Below are 19,256 nucleotides of genomic sequence, written 5' to 3' on the forward strand. Positions count from 1 at the left end.
CTGTTATGCAGTACCTTTTGAATATGAATGTCAATTAATATGACTAAGTTGTATTTAAAATGCACACAAGACTTTCAGAAATATGCTATTAATTTTAACTAAATTATTTATGCATTGACAATGCAAATCAACAATGGAATTACAGAGCTAGTTAGTCATTGCTAAGTGGAGGATGAGGGTGAGAGTATCAAGTTTAATTTAACATGTTTAATCATCTTTTGAAATTTTTTATATCACAGTTTTTTGTCATTTTATCAGACGTTACAGAATTGTGAAAGGAATTAAAAATACAATACATGAAGTTAAACTCTATTGTAAATACTTACAGATATTTGTGCTGTTCACACTAAAATGATGTCCTGTCCTGAATGATTGCATCATTAGGAATATCGGGGAAGCTTTTAAAACTAATGTCAATTAAAAATAATATTCTGTAGGAAACATTTGATTTACAATAATTGTAGCCTACATATAACACCTAGAGACTGAACATCTAAAATCTCAAATCAAAATGTGTGAATTATGTATAGTTCTCTCCTATATTCGCTTAATATTGGGATACTGTGTTATATACATTAATTTTAAAAGCCTGGTTTGCTCTACAGATCCTGTACAATCACAGTGACATACAGGAACTAAATGTTCTACCATCGCAACGAAGTCGGAATCATTTCAGCGGCGCACCGCCTGGTTGAACTTTCACCTCTGCGTTTTCTTTTGTTTTGATGTCGCAGAGCATTATTTTTGCCCACCAAACTTGGGTTTTTACTCTCCGTTTATCAGTGACACAGTCCTGAATGACACACGGAGTATGTTTGAAATACGTCGATCCAACTGTCGGTCAAATATAAAGCTCGTTTTTTAACTGAATCAGTCGTGCTAACTCGCTGACGTTAGCTGCTCAGCATCACCATGGAGCTTTTTCCAGTCAGATTTTTCTAATATCTCGTTAAATAAAGGTTCGTCAGTCAGAACATCCAAATAGCCGAGTGTGGTTTTAATTTCTCCGACGCCCTTGAAAAGGTAAATGTTGTTAGTTGTTGTTTTAATGGTTGGGAATGCTTAGCAACGTCAACGTTCACTCGCTATCGTAGCAACGCCTGTTACCTTGTCAACTGGATAACAGCCAGATTAATACAACTGATTAGTTTTACAACTGTCACAAGCTCTACGATACATTATAAGCTTGAGATGTTGTTTACTGTACCCGTTGGCCTGTGGATGCATGTTATTGTAGCTGAATCGACTGTATTCACACTTTAAAGATTGCTTGTAAAGTTTTATTTTGTTGCTGTTTGATGCTACAAGGGTTTTATTGTGTATATTGTCATTCGGTTTTATCTTTATGATCTCTTTGGATTTTATTTACAGCCTGTTTGGTCAGTTTTAAGAGAAGCAGAGGACGACGGTGTAGATCTTTCAATGGGCGAGGAGAAGCCAGAACCACTGGATTTTGTGAAGGACTTTCAGGAGTACCTGAGTCAGCAGACCCAACATGTCAACATGATATCTGGCTCTGTCATCGGAGTGAAAGATGGCGATGATCTGCAAGGAGGTACTGCTTAGAAAGCCTTACTTGTTTTAGGTCTAAAATGTACAAAATATATCTGAATGAATTTGTGCTTTTTATGATTTAGTAGTAATTCATGTTTTCCCCCATTGTTATTTTGTTAACTAAAATAAAAATATAATTCAAATTAATTCAAATGAGAACTGTGCCAGCATGAGTAAACGATTTGCGGATTCTAACATCCTAAATTAAGCCCACAGTCTGTAGGTCCTGGGTAATTTGAGACCAAATGTTGGTTTGTAGTTATTGATAATCATTATGCATTAACAGTCAAAAAGTTTGTGAACAGTAAGATTTTTAATGTTTTTTTAAAAAAGTCACTTCTGCTCACCAAGCCTTCAAAGCTGAATTTTCAGCATCATTACTCCAGTCACATGATCCTTCAGAAATCATTTTAATATTGTGATTTACTGCTCAAAAACATTTATTATTATTGTTATTATGTTGAAAACAGCCAAGTAAAAAAAACTTTAGGTTTCTTTGATGAATAGAAAGTTCAGAAGAACAGCATTTATCTGAAATGGAAATCTTTTGTAACATTATAAATGTCTTTATCATCACTTTTGATCAATTTAAAGCATCCTTGCTAAATAGAACTTTACTTGTAATTCAAATGATCTAATTCTTTATATATTTATTGTATTTATTTAATTATTGTTATATATATACTATTATTGAGTTGAGAAGTTGAGAAGTAAAATGGCATTTTATTTTTCATTATATGTCCTGCTGATGCCGAATACCATGTTCGGAAAGGAACTGACTTATACTATGTAACCCCTAAAGGGAATCAATACAAAATGGGAGGGAAAAACAATATTTTAATACATTCTCTCACAATATATCTTTGGGTATTTATATTGTATATAAAGGAACCACTATTAATATGTGGTGCGTTGTAATCGCCTTTGAATGCACACACACTTTTTTACTTTCACTTTCGACATTCGCGATTACACATACCCTGTGTATACTATGGAGCGGCAGTACTTAACACATATTTTACAAGATTAGATGTTTGTCAGTAGTGCTCAGAATCTCAGAAGTGAAATTTGATGTACTGTCATTTAACAGGCTACTGCTAGCAAGTGGCTAACCATGTCCTTTCAGTGGCTCCGTAGAACGTGTTACTCTTTCTGTGCTTTTATGCCTCTAATGCTTAAAAAGAGCTCCACACTGGTTAATTTCTAGTAGAACAATGTCATATCTTGAGGTGTTCCATATCTTAATATTAGATATTTTCTGTCTATTCATTTTTATTTTTTTTTACCTTACAGAACTTGGTCAGAATGGCCTGGAGCACCCAGCAGTGGACATGTCTTTAGAAGATAGTTCCGGGATGTTGGTGGATGGCTTTGAGAGAACATATGATGGTAAACTCAAATGCCGCTATTGCAACTACGCCACTAGAGGCACTGCACGGCTGATCGAACACATTCGCATCCACACAGGTAAGACTGATCTGATAAATTTGATCTTTCAGCTCATGTACACTCTGTTATATACATGCTCTTTGGTCTATTCATCAGCTTACTAAATTCATAAGATGTTCTCCATCTCCTTCTCCAGGTGAAAAACCTCATAGATGCCACCTGTGTCCTTTTGCCTCAGCGTACGAACGCCACCTGGAAGCGCACATGCGCTCTCACACAGGCGAGAAGCCTTATAAGTGTGAGCTGTGCTCCTTCCGCTGCAGCGATCGCAGCAACCTTTCTCATCACCGACGACGCAGACACAAACTCCTCCCCATGAAGGGGGCACGCTCTGCTCTCTCACACAGAAAGATGCTCAGTGTCCTGCAGAAGAGAGGTAACTCACTTAGTTATGGCCGTCGGCTGCTCATCAACCTCAGCCCGCCATCCATGGTATTGCAAAAGCCCAGCTCAGAGCAGCACCACTTAGGTGACTTCCCTCATGACCTCCCTCCTCACGCCCACCTCCATCAGGAGGCTTATAACGGTCTAGGAAAGGATGGACAAGCTGGTGGAGGAATTGGAAGTGGTTCCAGAGAGGAGCAAGACATGGCATTGGACAACCCGCTGAACCAGCTTTCGACTTTGGCCGGTCAGCTTGCCAGCCTCCCACCGGAAGCCCAAGGTGCACCGGTATCTCCCGGAGCGGAATCTCTACCTGACGAAAAACCCACGTTCCTCGTCCAACAGCCTGTGACGGCACCCGCCGCCGTTTCTGTTAGCACGGCTCAAGCTTCTTCTCCCATCACCCCCGAGCCCAGACCGGCTGCACACAGCGGCTGTAGCCCAGGAGTTGGACCCTGCAGTGAGAGAACCAGCACTCCGAGCGGTACCAATAGCCAGCCAGGGACGCCCACCCCGGTGCAGGACCCCCAGATGCTCCACCATTGCCCTCACTGTCACATATATTTCCCTGACAACATCCTCTACACCATCCACATGGGCTGCCATGGTTATGAGAACCCTTTCCAGTGTAACATATGCGGACACAGGTGCAGAAACAGCTATGATTTTGCTTGTCACTTTGCGAGAGGTCAGCACAAATAAGGACACATGGGTGTTGCTGGCCTCTTCTTTGCCCTGTTTTCCATAATAATACAATTCTAGTATCTGGAACATTCCAAAGACAGAATCTCTGCTTTGTAATTATTGTATTTGAACTGTTATTGGTATGTTATGCTGAAGTCAGTAATCCACAATTTAGAGTGTACGTTTTTTGATCTTGGAAAAGGTCAGAGATGTTGATGCTAATGGTGTCCTCGCATCAAGAATCTATCATCCCAGATTATTCCAGTTTGAGATCTTAAGAATTTTCTCAAATGTTTAGATTTTGCCTCTTGTATAAGTGCCAGAGTTCAGTTATCAGTGCCTACAGTTATTTTCTGAAAGCTGACACTTAAAATTTTGTATTATTTTTATTTTTTACATTTGGAATTTAGTGACATGACCGACAGTAAATGTTATGGCTATTCTTACACTTTGGGTTGAAATGTAGTATAATGACATTGCCACATTTATTTTTTTTTCTTCTTATAATTTAAAATGATCACAAATTATTACTTGTTTCTTGGTTGAGAGAGCTACATTATTTAAACCTAACTTAAATCAACAAGATTGTGATTGAAGATGAAAATGTTCTAGCACAGGTAAGTTGACTGTTTAGCAGTGAGAAATAGTGTCCTGTAGGATTGTTGTCCAAATTTACTGTAGTGGCCTCAGGTCTATTCCTTAATTAGTACCATCGCACATGGCTGTATACACTGGGTTTGTAAAGCAGTGTTGATGATTGTGTTTTGGGCAGTGTGAGCACACTGTTCTCTCTCTTTCATTCTCTCTCCCTCATCGCTACCACCAGTGCCATGCTGTAGATGTTATTTGTAATGTTTTTGGAAGCGTCTGTGGTGCTACTATTTAAACATTTCATATGCCTGTCTGCATAATGAACTAAATTATCAGATAAGTATTGTATAACATGTTTTGGTGGATTTGATGTTGAATGTCAATAAACCTGACTTAAGCGATGAATGATTGTTTGTCTTGTCATTTCATACTTGAAACTGAAAAAGGTACGTCTTGCAATTCTGTCTGGTCCACATGAGGGAGCTTTCCTTTTCTTTTCATTTGGTGAGCTGCCTAAATTTCATCCTGTTAACAGTTTTAAGAGAACCTAAATGGTCTCTTGGTTATCTCAGATCTATCATGAAATTACTTGAAAAGACGAGTACCTGCTACATTTGTACCTCATTTAAACTAATAGTCATTTTAATATTTTACATAATTTTAATTAAAAACAGTGGCGGTTGGTAGAATTTTTTTTAGGTAGGGTGCCACATCCAACAATTTTAGCATACATCCCAGTATTTAGATGTATCCTGGTATAACAAAAGGAAAAATATTAAGATTTGAAAAAAAAAAAAAAAAAAAAAATTGTTTACCGTTCAAAATTTAGTTTGAGGATGATTCTCACAAAATTAATTTTCTGCAATGATTTTTAAAGATTAATTAAAACATTTTTTAATGTTCAGAATTCACAATTTATGTATACAGTGCAACAGCAAAAACTGAGGAAAAAATGTCACAGTTGTTCAAAGCATTTTCTATAATAAGTCAAGCTGCAATATCAAATAGGACCACACGGAGATGCCAACAGACCTCTACCAGTCGCCTTAACCTTATTGTATAGATTGTTTTCTCGCCAGTCGTTAATGTAGAGTGTTTTCTCGATGCGTCATCAATCGGCCTTACTGACGGCACTGCAAATGATCAATTATTGTCATGTTTTGGGCTGTACTAATCGTCCAACCAAGAAAAACATTCAGAGTAACGTGGAACGGAGGCGTTTGTGGTTGGCCAAACTGAATCAGGATTTCCAGGGCAAGAATCTTGACAACATCTGTGTTTGTTCTTATCATTTCCAATCAGGTAAGGGAAATATTAGGCTAATACCTTAATTAGTACTGCTGGTATGTATCTTTACCATCTATTAACTATGATTTAGCGGCTTCCACACGTTTTTTTTTTATGGTTTAGACAGCATAAATTAGCAGAACAACATATTCAGTTGTACAATAACCGTGCAATCCATGCTGTTGTGTACATCAGAGTATCTCCAATATGGCCGTGCATCCGGGTAACTGACCAAATAGTGACTTAAGAATAGGTACAAAAAAGTAGTTTCAGTCTTTAGTAAATGATTTTTATGAGCTATAAGGTACCATAGAAACCCCACCATATTAGTGTGTCATTCTGTTTTCCAGAGGGACATAAACATGCATGACAATAACAAATTAACAAACGCATGACAAATGACAAATAAAACAAACAAATATTTAATTAGTCCAAGCAAAAAATAAATAAATATATTAGCAAATGCATACATCATAAACTTACTTCAGTTGTGAAACTTATGTCACCAATTTTGTCACTCAGTGCACCGCTGGTTATCCGGTCTTTGAAGGCATTATTTAGACAGCATAAATTAGCAAAACAACATATTCAGTTGTACAATAACCGTGCAATCCATGCTGTTGTGTACATCAGAGTATCGCCAATATGGCCGTGCATCCGGGTAACTGACCAAATAGTGACTTAAGAATAGGTACAAAAAAGTAGTTTCAGTCTTTAGTAAATGATTTTTATGAGCTATGAGATACCGTAGAAACCCCACCATATTAGTGTGTCATTCTGTTTTCCAGAGGGACATAAACATGCAAGTCAGATCTAGCGCATAAAAGTAGATATGTAAATATATTATATAAGTTATTTGCTTATTTAGCTTACAGAAAACTTAATAGAAGAGTGCAGTCATGCTTTTAAAGTCTGAAATTTTGTTGAGTAGATTTTTATTGTACCGTATCATTGCCATTACAAATTATTTTCAACAATCATCATCCTAACAGTGCGTCATCCTAACAGAGCAAATGTCTCTTGGCAATCTCAGAAATGTAAAGACAAAGACTTAAAAGAGTTAGATATACAACACTAAACATTTACATAAAACCGTATGGTATTTCAAAATAGTTGATCATGTGGATGTTAACAAAATCATCCCAATTGTTTAAATCACGATGAGGCATAGTTTTCTTGCTCACATCCCAGTTCTTAAATGTTTAATTTTTGAGATATGCGGCTCTTCATATTATCATTAGCCACATGTATAATTTGAGTTAATGCCTGTAAAATCAGAACATCCATGTCATCATTGGTTTCAATTTCCTCATGGTAGTTCTTCACTGGAAAGATGTGACACATTGGAACACCCAGTCTATCACTGCACCATTCCATCTATAGGAGAACCAAGAGAATCAGGAGAATCAAGAGGTCAAACTCAAACTTAAATTCACTGAGCAAGTCAACAACATAATATGGAGTCTAAGACTTGTAAATAATTATTTGAATACATAGTATTTACCTTTTCTTTGATTTTTCTGCTAGTGTAGATCTTCTGCAAATCACGCTTTACCAATGGACATGCTTCATCCACATTTGTCAAGACAATGACCTGAGGCAACGCTGCAAAATGTGCAAAAGATATGATATTTACATTTTTAATATATGTTGTATTAACTTAAAATAATGTAAAATATTATAAAGTGCTCTTTGTAAGTGTTTAAAATGTCTTTTATTTATCACTCCAATAATTAAAACAAATTTAAGTTTAAAGTGGGAGAAGTGCAAACTGCAGTCAATAATCTGCCTTATATAGTTTACATATAACTTTCACTTACAAAGAGATCTGACTTGCATTCGAATGTCTCTCATCTTTTGTAAAACACTGTCTTCTGCAAACTGGATTCTATTAGCTGGTAAAATATACACTAGGCAGAAGGCCTGATCAGAGATCACTGGATCCTCAATATAGTTTGCATCCTCCGAAGATAGTGGTTTTCCTGGATTAAACTAAGATTGATGAAGACCAAACAGATATCAGTGTAAAATTTGTTTAAAGACTTTTATCAAGGGAGTATTTCAAGGCTTTTTAATTGTTTACCACATGACCAGGTCGGATGTGGCCATGAATGGCTTTGATGACGTCCTCCACAGGGCATCCTTTTCCAGATCCTGCTTCCAGGCCCATGATATCATTGAAGACAACACGCAAACTGGAATTTCCAGATTCAACTTCGAATGGTTTGTACTACATTAACAAACGCATGACAAATGACAAATAAAACAAACAAATATTTAATTAGTCCAAGCAAAAAATAAATAAATATATTAGCAAATGCATACATCATAAACTTACTTCAATTGTGAAACTTATGTCACCAATTCTGTCACTCAGTGCACCGCTGGTTATCCGGCCTTTGAAGGCATTATTCACAGAGTTTATGAAACTTGATTTTCCTGAACCACAGGGACCGGCAACTAAGATCCTCAAGCCTTTCAGATCTTTTTTGCATGGTTTAATCTCTCTAATTCCTTTTATTAAGGCATCTTTTTTTTTCCTTCTGAACAAAAAGACAGTACAGTAATTTTATTAAACAATGTAAGATACTAAAGTTAGCTCACTACAATTTTTAAAAAGTTAAAAAAATCACATTGGACGAACCCCAAAGTATTATCTCTCCATGGATTTTCAAATTCTGTGAGAGATAATAATAATTATTATTATTATTTTATAACTGTTTAAGTAGTTTTCCACGCTTTATTATCTGTTGTTCTAATTAAGCAGGTGACTGATTTTTGTTAAATGAGAGACTCACCAAGTTTGGATTTTGAGTTGCCCATTTCTTCTGAATAATGCAAACTGTCTAAAATAAAACTTTAGAAGAGTCTTCCCTGAAAGTAAATATGAGGGGGAAATGTTAAAGTTGTAGAGTTAGAGCAGACACAAAGCAGATTTAAACAATACAATACACATGATCCATTTTTTTAACTTAAGCTGACCAAAACCAAAATAAATACGTAAGGATGTAAGTGAAAACTGTATAAGATATACTAAATGAGACCAAAATATGAGAAAGATTATAAGAAACAATTGAAGACATAATGTAAAAAATAAATTGCAGCCTGTGAGTGTTGCAGATAGGCAAGACAGGCAAAGGAAAACAAAATAAAACAAACTAAACCATACACATGGCTGAAAAACAAACAGATAATGTAACAAAGTTGATAGTGTCATTATATAGCTCAAGTCAGTTCAGTATTGATTCAGTTCAGTTGAATAACTAAAATTCATTAGTTGCACATACATACTGTATATACATAATGTATATATGTTTGTGTGTAGAGTTACTACAGAAAAATACCACTTTTAGAAGAGTTAAAATAGTTTTCAAAAAAGTGTTTGCTTTCGCAAGATGTATCTGAGGGTTTGCATGTTGTGTGTGTGTTTTGTGGTTTTGTGTGTAGAGTTGAGAAATGGAGCCATAGTTTAAAAAAACTGAAAGCATTTTTAAAAAACTTAAAAGAGCTGTTAGTTTCGATTGATGTATATAATTTATAGAATTGTTTATTTAGCAAAAAGTTTGTTTTACAAAAGAAAACTGATTTTAAAGCAAGTATTGTGCTTGTAGTTTTGCAGACTTTTTGCAAGACGTTTGAATTTTTACCATTAAAATAATGGTGTATGAATGATCAAGTAAACTGAAGTTGCTCCAGTCCAGTAAATGTTTATCTTACATTTGCTTTATAAAAGTCATTAAAGATTTCTGAGCAAAACAATACTTTACTTCATAAAAAGTATCACTCGGAGGATAGAATGCATGATGTAGATTGTTTAACAAGTTTTGGTCATATTGAAAATTTATAGGCCCTAGATATTTGCATAATAAATATAATACAGTATGAAGGCTATTTTCATAAATTAGCATTATACTTAGTGTTCAACAGAATGTTACAAAGAATGTTTAGTGTAAGTTATGTGAGCAAAAAATATTAAAAATCATGAAATTGTATTATTTGTGTCCTATGAAGATGGAAAATAGCAATAAATGAATTTTCAGATTTTTCCTTATGGTCTTGCCCTTTTTAGGATTAATAAATGCAGCAAAATAAAAGGTGTTTAAAAGATTTAAACTTTGGGACATGGAATGTCTTTAAACTGTTATTAAACAACAGTAAACTTCATATTTCAAGAATATGGAACATGTATTTTTAAAAGTATTTATTATGAAAATTGTAATGGTAAAAACACTTGATAACAGAAATACTTCCTGACTTAGAGGAAATGTGTTTCTTGGGGCATACCCATGCACTAAAGTTATCAAAATACCAAAGTTTTGCTAAAGAAATTGCTTAAAGAGCACCCATCTTGTGTACATGAGACAGTAGATAAAAACTTAAATTAAAAACCATAAAGCAGTAAACAGAAGTGCCCCATTCCAAATGATGTACTTACCATACAGGTATGAAGACTTGAAAGAAGTCTAATTTATACACTTTTACTTTCACTTTTAAACATACACTTTTGCATGTTGATGTGGTTTTCTGCATATTCCATCCTGCTCATTCCATTTTGCACTGGCTTTGGCTGTGGTACAGACTGTTTTTAAACAACTTTTTTTTTTGCTTTTTTACAATTGCTATTTGTTTCATTATGGGGTAGGTTGCTAATCTAATCTTCAACTGGGAAAACAAATCCTTTTGAAAGCTTTTTGACACTTGAAATAACTCACCCATTTTCCTGTTCTCAAAGAAAGCAAATCTGCCGTGAAATATATTTTTAATATATTTTCATCAATATAAAGCCCCAATGCTTAATTTTCTAATACACAATTATATTTTTCCCAATCATACTACTATATGTTGCCATTTTTTTTGTTCAAAAATTATGTTCATATCACATACATTCTTAAAAATAAAGGTGCTTTAAGAGGTTCTTCACAGCAATGCCATATAGAAGCACCATTTTTGGTTCCACAAAGAACCATTCAGTCAAAGGTTCTTTAAGAACCATCTCTTTCTTACCCTTTTATAATCTGAAGAACCTTCTTTTGCCACAAAGATGATGTTCTTCAGATGTTCAAGGTTCTTTATGGAACCCTTTAGACAAAAAAGGTTCTTCTACGGCATTGTGAAACACCTTTATTTTTAAGAGTGTACAACCCTGGTATTCAGCTGTCCGATTTTGTAAAGTTGCTTATTCTACTCTGCATTTAAGCATGAAAATGACCTCAAATATAAATTAATTTCATAGTTTTGCCTTTAGTTAGATTAGGTTATCAAGACATTTGGGCGTGTGCTTCAAAAATAATGTGTTTATTGTGATATAACTAGTGTCCGAAAAACCATTGTCAACTACGTTACCCACTAGAACCGCCCCCCCACCAATAAAAGAATGGTTTGTCCCAATCTTGCATAATTTGCACAGTATTATGATATTTCCTCTAGAAGCACATGGATGAAACACTAGAATGTTTAGTTATGTTCTCTCTCTTTCCCCTAATATTGGTTAAACTAGCAAACCTGTCAAGAGTGGATTAATTGACTTTGAACAGTGTTACACAGCATTATTGCTGCAAATTTCAACAAGACAGTTTAACTAAAACATTTTGTTTATGAAAATATATTTCTAAACATACCATATGCTCAGTAGTTCTAAGTTTCCATGTTGAGTATAGGCCCAAAACACTAAAAATGTCAACTAAGTTACCTATCAACTGTGTTACCTAGTAAAGGTAACATGGTGGACAGTAGCAAACATAGATGGTATTTTATGCACATATTTCTACAGATCACCTTTATTTATATAGCTCTTCATACAGTATGTAAATGTAATTAGTTGCTGCCCTTAAGTATCTGTTTGGCTACTTGGCTAGATTCTGGCAACTTTTAGTCTCTACTTGACTACAATTTTCAATAGGTAAGTGTATGTACTCTTTACTCCAGGGGTAGGTAATGTCAATCCTGGAGTGCCACTGTCCAGCAGAGTTTAGCTCTAACCATAATCAAACATACCTGAACATGCTAATCAAGCTCTTCAGGATTACTAGGGCTACATACAGGCAAGCCTTTTTTTTTTTCAGGGTTGGAGCTAAACTGTGCAGGACATCGTCATTCCAGGACCAACGCTGCCTATCCCTGCTTCACTCCAATACATTTGTGATGAGGAATGCAATGCAGTAGTTTATTTCTGCTACAAAGGAAGTGATATCACCATCTACAGGGCACCCAAACTTGTCAATAAGACTACTTTACACAAATGCGAGTGGAGTATTAGTAGTTTTGAATCACAGGTGTTTCATATAGGATATGGCTGTAGCTGGTGATGAGGCCAAAAACAGGTGCATCCTGTACAAGTAGGCTCTGACAATTTAATTTCACTTAGCAATATTTTATTTATCTGTTACACTGAAGAGAACATTTTAAAGGATATTGGTTTGTTTACACTCCTTTTAAGCACTTCAGCTTAAACTGAGACTTCAGCTGTTGTGTTGACCTTGATTTATTACAATTTTGAGGTGTTCAGTTTTATTTTGATTTTAGAAAATAAATGTCATGGCTCCCCTCACCAATCAGCTGTTCTTGTTTTTTACTAGTGCATCTTTGACCCTTCATTCAGTATAAGTAAGATCCTTCACATCTAAGACATTTACTCAAGTCGTATTAGAATTGGTAACTTGTAACTTGTAATTTTATCTGTAAACCTTCATGTCACCCCTGTTTCCATAACACCATATGATTTTCCATATTAATTTGTAAAGTAATGCAAAATGTTTCATATTGATTTATACTAATATTTTATTAACACAACATTCTCTTGATAGGCAGCAATTGTGTTGGTTCAGTTATGGTGAAATAAAAATACACAAAGTGTTGATGAAGTGCATTTGAAGAAGGATTGCTTTAATGAATTAAAGAAACATTAATTTGAATTTCAGTTTGCTTAAGGATTAAGGAAGGATAAGGAAGTATAATATGATCTGATTAAAGATACACATTAAAAATAAAGATGCTGATGATGATCAGATCACTCTGCTGCCTCAGTCTTCTCACGCTGTCTGAAAGCACGTCTCCCTCCTGCACAGTATAGGGATAAAGACATAGCAGATATGCGAACAATATTAGTAACTCAAACTTGAACAGCTAGAGATGGCAAATAATACCAGTATGTACTAGTCCATTGTGTTTTTATTTACATATATATATATATATATATATATATATGTTACTGTGTTAAATATTGGTGTGTATATTTACTTAGAAAAGCCACACTGGAGTTATTACTGCCCTTACAGAAATTGTTGTCCATTTAACTGATCCATTTCATGCCATTATGGCATCAGTATCTCATCAGTGTCACTTAAATTCAAATGAATGGCAACAATACCTGTTGTTTCCATTACTGGAGTTGTTGTTGATGAGCAGTAGTCTGTGTGAAGAGAAGAGATAAAACTGAAGTAGTGCCACAGTTCTGCTTTGATTCAGTAAAATGCATTTCATCATGTCTGTCTGATCAATAGGAACTTACTGTTGTAGTCAGGGCAACAGTCTAGATATTGTTGACAAAGGTTGTCACATGCACAGATAGGAAGCACAATGCCACAGCTATTCTCACAGGAGGCTACATCTGCTGTTGAATATATGCATTTATTTTAAAATGACAGGTTGAAATTACTCCACTTACATAAACTGTTGTTGATTCAGCTTATTATTTTATGTCATTATAATGTCAGGTGAGTCCAGCTAATTTGCAGTACCTATTATAGTTGTTGGTTCTGTCGTCGTCATTGTCGTCATCATTGTTGTTGTTGTCTGTGAGCAGTAGCCTGTATAAAGTGAAGAGATAAAACAGCATTTTGTTGTACATTTTACACTGTAAATTTAAAGTTACATATATGAAAATCAATTCAAATTCTGGAAATTTCCCATATGCTCAAAAAACGAGAGAGATTTGTGTATAATAATTGATTTTGAAGTATCTGATCAAGAGGAACTCACTGTCATAGTCTTCACAACAATAGTACTGACAGTCATAGGCGCATGAGCAGATGCCGAAGTCTTGTCCACAGTTATACATGCAGGAGGGAGCTAGCAGAGAGGAACAGATTTTAATCACTGGTGTCATCTGTGTATGTTTAATGCACACATTATTGGGTCACTTCATTCATTACTGTACACATTTAGTTAGAAGAGCAAAGATGGACTAATTGCTGCCTTTACAAAGGTTGTTTAATTTCATTAGTGTCACTTAAATTCAACTCACAGAATGAAGGAGTTATTATTGTTGTTGTTGTTGGTGGTGGTGGTGTTGTTGTTGTTGGTGGTGTTGTTGTTGTTGTTGGTGGTGTTGTTGTTGTTGTTGGTGGTGGTGGTGGTGGTGGTGTTGTTGTTGTTGGTGGTGGTGTTGTTGTTGAGGCTGAGCAGTAGTCTGTGTAAAGAGAAGAGATAAAACTGAAGTAGAAGAAAAGTAATGCCACAATTCTGCTTTGATTCAACAAAATGCATTCCATCATGTTTGTCTGATCCATCAGGACTCACTTTCGTAGTCAGGGCAACAGTCCCCATATTGTTGACAAAGGTCGTCACAACCACAAATAGGAAGCATTTCGCCACAGTTATTCTCGCAGGAGCCTTCATCTACTGTTGAATGTATACATTTATTTTAAAATGACAGGTTGAAATGACTCCACTTACATAAATGGTTGTTGATTCAGCTTATTATTTAATGTCATTATGATGTCAGGTGAGTCCAGCTAATTTGCAGTACCTATTATACCATATGTAGTTGTTGGTTCTGTTGTTGTCATTGTCGTTGTCGTCTGTGAGCAGTAACCTGTATAAAGTGAAGAGATAAAACGCCATTTTGTTGTACATTTTACACTGTAAATTTAAAGTTACATATATGAACATCAGAAAATCAATTCAAATTCTGGAAATTACCCGTATGCTCAAAATACGAGAGAGATTTGTGTATAATTGATTTTGAAGTATCTGATCAAGAGGAACTCACTGTTATAATCTTCACAACAGCTGTAATAGTACTGACAGTCATAAGCACATGAGCAGATGCCGAAGTCGTGTCCACAGTTATACATGCAGGAGGGTAAATCTAGAAGACAGAAAAACACATATTACCATGAAGCCATTAATACATGTACGACTACAAAAACACCCAGCGAGAGTTTTGAATCTGTCAGACAGGTATGATGTAAGTGAACCTGTTGTAGTTGGCCAAGTTGTTGTTGTCGGTAAGCAGTAGCCTGTATAAGGGGAGAGGGAAGAAATAGAAAAGCTTTTTTTGTACATTTTTGTATTGTAATTTTAAAATTACCTATATGAACAGCAGAGAATTATTTCAGTTGCATTCTGGAAATTACAGGGGAGATCAGGGTATAATGATTGATCTTGAAGTGTCTAATCAAGAGGAACTCACGATTGTAGTCATAGCAGCAGTTTTTGTTGTCCCGACACGAGTCGTCACATGAACAAGTGCCAAGGGAGAATCCACAGTTATTCTTACATGAATTGGAATCTAACAAACCAAAAAATAGATTTGAACCATTATTCAAAATAATGGGAATCACAGTAAACATCCCTTGTTCCAGTTGCTCTTAAGAAATTCACTTTCTCAATGATTATATTAAAGATTCTTTAGTATTTCTAAAGTGTGTTGGAACTTTGTTCCATTTCCAAGTGCTAACTTTGAAAAATGCATTTAAAAAAAAAACAAAAAAAAAAAAAAAAACAAAAACACAACACTGACTGACAATATTCATGTGTATCTTTAGACAGTGCTGTTGGATTGATAATCCATTACTAGTAATGCTAAGTAAAGTAAGGGATTACTCTTATTTTTCTGTAATTACAGTTACTTATGTAATTCTATATAAACAATAGTGCATTAAACATCAAAACATTGTTTATTTGAAAGAATTAAAAAAGTAGTTTAATGTCTATCCTTGTATTCAGCTGTTTGATGCTGATTTTGGTTTTGGAAAGTTTAGTAAGTAATGCATTACTTTTTAGTAATCTTATTACACTGTTGAAGATGTAACAAATAGTTAGTAATAATTACTTTTTAGAGTAACTTACCCAACACTGAAACATTGTTATATAAACTAGTCGGTAACTACACTGATTAAGCCTTAAATAAACTGTATGGTGTCACACCCCTGTGGACTGTTTGAGTTGGTTTCTCCCTCTGTTGCCCGTATTTGGTCCTTCCTGTTCCTGTCCTTGTCAAGTCATTATTAGTTAATCACCCACACCTGTCTGTGTATGATTATCCTGTCTATTTAAGTTGCCTTTAGTACTGTGTTTGTTGTCTGGTCTCATCAATGTGTACATTTTTGTTTTTAACCTCCTGTTGTGGATTTACCTGCTTTGGACTTTTCCTGTGGATTATATTTAAGGCTTTATCTTTGATTTCGTTCACCCCTTCCTCGCATGATACGTGACATATGGTATGTTTCTGATACAGTAAAAACAAGCGGCTCATAGGAGACTTGCATGCGGGAATCTGCCTGCGTAGGCTGATTTTGTATTTTGATTTTAGTATTTTTGATTCTCAAAAAAGAAGTGGCTCACACAAGTAATTTGTTGATCAGACCACACGGTTTTACTGCATGATTTTGACTCAAATAAAAGGCGGGTCAAAAAAGTGATTTGGAAGCACAGGGAAGATATAGGAAACTGAACTGCTTAGTGAATGCATGTGCAGAAAAACATTGCCAGATTTGAACATTCAGTCTGAAATTGTTTTTAAAAAATGAAATGAATTCTGTTAATTTCATTTAATTGCTTACCTACAAAGAACCAGTTGGCATGAAATCCTTTTCTTGATACACTGCCATCGCTGTAGAAAAGCACAGTCAGATCATTGTTGCTGGAGTTGTACTGTTTGTTCTCATAGTCCCGTATTTCTCCCAGTAAGGGGTAGAGGGTAGTAGGACCATCATATACTCTGATGTAATCACAGCATTCTTCCAACCTAGCAAAAAGACAGAAACAAATTCATGTTTTGTCACAAAAAGAAAGAAATTACATTATTTAATAAATAATAAATAAATTTCCTACATAACATCAGTGAAGCTCAATAACACGGTTGTCGCCCCTGTGCTATGCATGGTCCATGTGCACCGTGCGTCATTTGGATATTGATTAGGGTACTGAGGGCTGAAAAATTCACCCATCCAATCTGTCATAGTGCCACCACATGATGCTTCGCATAGAGATGAAAAACAGAGAATGAATAAATTTTCACAACAACAACTTTCATGCAGAAAATTATGAATTGTGAACCGGTTCATTATATTCTTACCTTGAGAGGTTCTAGCTGTTATAAGCAGACAAAGGAGAAAAGTCAGAGCTTCCATCTTTCTCTTCTGATCAGGTTTGTTTTCAGTTATTCAGCTACCATTTATATAGTCAAAACCAGCCTAAGGACGTTTTCTTTATGACACATCAATATCCTGATGCTTCTGATGGAATAATGTCAATAGAGCAGCATAATCATGGAAAAGACACAGCTGAATTTTTATACAACTTGTATTATTACTCTTGGCTCTGTATTAATTTATGAATATGTCTGTTTACACAAAGTCTGTGATTATGGAGTGATCATGTTAATTCATCTAGAAACATTTACTCTTAGGCAACATTACCACCTTTACATAAAAACTATAAATAAACAATGGTGTGACACAAGATACTGAAACTAGCTCTAATGTAATGTTACCTGGATGAAAAAAAAAAAAAGTGTATTGAAACAACGTAGAACTGCCACAATAAAGTGTGTACAATAGCGTCATAAACATTATCTGTACCACAATCTCTGATCACACCACTATCACAAACTTTGTGTCAACAGATACTGCACCCAGCTGTGTCGTTTCCACAGTCACATAGTTTCAGGCTCCAGGATATTTATCTGTCATAAGGATATCCTACTCTAATTGTCCTTTTCTGTATGCTTTTATCTGTTAAAACCTTTCAAAGTAAGATACTTATTTGATTTTTTTAATTCATGAAAAACAACAGCATCAGGTATATAGCCAGTCCACCTTTTTCCTGCACACAGCAAATGATGTTTAATAGACCTAAAATCATTCACAAGGGTGTAAAAGTCAGAAATTATGCTTCAGACTGTGGATACTGAGTAAAAGTCCTAGTATCTAACAAAAAACATACTTCAATTAAAGTTACAAATGTCTAACTTGAAACTGTAAATGTTAAAATGTAGAACATAGAAAAAATAAAAACGAGAGAAGTTTCTTATTCAAACATTTTGAATATTTTTCTCAATGGAAAGTGAATGACAGAAACACAAAACAAAATGCAGTAACGCAGTACAAATTGTACATGATTTGCACAGCATGCAGCACCGTTGCTGATGCACGCTCCATAATTTTTTTTTAAAGTTACTTTCTTTCACGGTAACAACAACAGTCCCTAGATTTGTGTCTAGAGAGTTGTCTGGACTGTTTTTAACCCATTATTTTTAGAGTGGGATATCCTCCTCTAATTGGTAATGAGGCCACATAAAGGCCAGGATGGCTCTGGTGCACCCAAAAAATCCAATAACTAATCTTTTATTTATTATTTTGACCCATACAATGTATTGCTGGCTTTTCCTACAAATATACCTGTGCTACTTACGACTGGTTTTGTGGTCCAGTGTCACATATAAGGTTTGGAAAAAAAAAAAAAATTTGAATGGCAGTGAAGTCATGCAACTGACACTTGAAAGTCATATGATAATGACAATGTGGTGAATATAGTCATACTACTCATTTATACCATATAGAACATAAAGTCATGTGATAAAGTTAGGACACCCTATTAAATTCCAGAGTTTTCTGTATCAGGACATAATAAAAAATATCTGGTCCTTGGCAGGTTTTAAAATTTGGAAAATAAATCCTCAGATAAACATCATCAGATGACATATTACACAGTGTCATTATTCATTTAACAAAAATAAAGCCAAGATGGAAAAACCATGTGTGACAAAGTTAGGACAACCTATAATTCAACTGCCTGTAGATCCACTTTTAGTAGCAATAACTTGGATTCATTGCATTCATTTTCTGTGTGACTTTATAAGTCTCTCACATCGTTCTGGAGGAATTTGGACCTCTCTTCTTTTCAACGTTGCTCCAGTTTATTGAGGTTTGTGGACATTTGCTTATGCACAGCTCTCACCACAGCATTTGAGTCAGGATGAGCTCTGGACTTTGGCAACACCTTGATTCTTTTCTTTTCAGTCATTCTGTTGTAAATTTGCTGGTGAGCTTGGGATCATTGTCCTGTTGCATGACCCAATTTTG

The 19,256-nt window shown here is 35.2% G+C and overlaps 3 protein-coding genes across 4 annotated transcripts; 1 reads left to right on the forward strand and 2 right to left on the reverse strand.

Moving 5' to 3' along the window:
• The first annotated feature begins 666 nt into the window (after positions 1–666).
• Positions 667–5,063, forward strand: ikzf5 (IKAROS family zinc finger 5). Its single transcript, XM_051134231.1, has 4 exons — positions 667–1,023; positions 1,372–1,555; positions 2,848–3,021; positions 3,140–5,063. The coding sequence occupies exons 2-4, from the start codon at positions 1,423–1,425 to the stop codon at positions 4,087–4,089; spliced, it is 1,257 nt and encodes a 418-aa protein (XP_050990188.1). The 5' UTR covers positions 667–1,023; positions 1,372–1,422; the 3' UTR covers positions 4,090–5,063.
• Positions 5,064–6,888: 1,825 nt separating this feature from the next.
• Positions 6,889–10,411, reverse strand: LOC127180073 (interferon-induced protein 44-like). Its single transcript, XM_051133990.1, has 8 exons — positions 10,385–10,411; positions 8,748–8,823; positions 8,594–8,627; positions 8,288–8,492; positions 8,033–8,179; positions 7,770–7,941; positions 7,454–7,554; positions 6,889–7,326 (listed from the first exon to the last, which is right to left on the reverse strand). Exons 2-8 carry the CDS (start codon positions 8,770–8,772, stop codon positions 7,144–7,146), a joined length of 867 nt encoding a protein of 288 aa, XP_050989947.1. The 5' UTR covers positions 8,773–8,823; positions 10,385–10,411; the 3' UTR covers positions 6,889–7,143.
• A 2,460-nt stretch (positions 10,412–12,871) lies between these two features.
• On the reverse strand, positions 12,872–17,308 carry LOC127180037 (deleted in malignant brain tumors 1 protein-like). Of its 2 annotated transcripts, none has more exons than XM_051133932.1 (14): positions 17,249–17,308; positions 17,005–17,149; positions 16,734–16,918; positions 15,362–15,460; positions 15,147–15,188; positions 14,939–15,037; positions 14,705–14,761; positions 14,467–14,568; positions 14,192–14,356; positions 13,927–14,016; positions 13,686–13,754; positions 13,457–13,558; positions 13,316–13,357; positions 12,872–13,005 (listed from the first exon to the last, which is right to left on the reverse strand). In XM_051133932.1, the coding sequence occupies exons 1-14, from the start codon at positions 17,301–17,303 to the stop codon at positions 12,956–12,958; spliced, it is 1,302 nt and encodes a 433-aa protein (XP_050989889.1). In that variant the 5' UTR covers positions 17,304–17,308; the 3' UTR covers positions 12,872–12,955. The 2 variants fall into 2 exon arrangements, with proteins under 2 accessions (XP_050989889.1, XP_050989888.1); XM_051133931.1 differs by having other exon boundaries at positions 14,696–14,761.
• Between the last annotated feature and the right edge of the window lie 1,948 nt (positions 17,309–19,256).

This window comes from Labeo rohita, chromosome 17 (genome assembly GCF_022985175.1).
Source record: "Labeo rohita strain BAU-BD-2019 chromosome 17, IGBB_LRoh.1.0, whole genome shotgun sequence".
In the NCBI taxonomy this organism is placed as follows: Eukaryota; Metazoa; Chordata; class Actinopteri; order Cypriniformes; family Cyprinidae; genus Labeo; species Labeo rohita.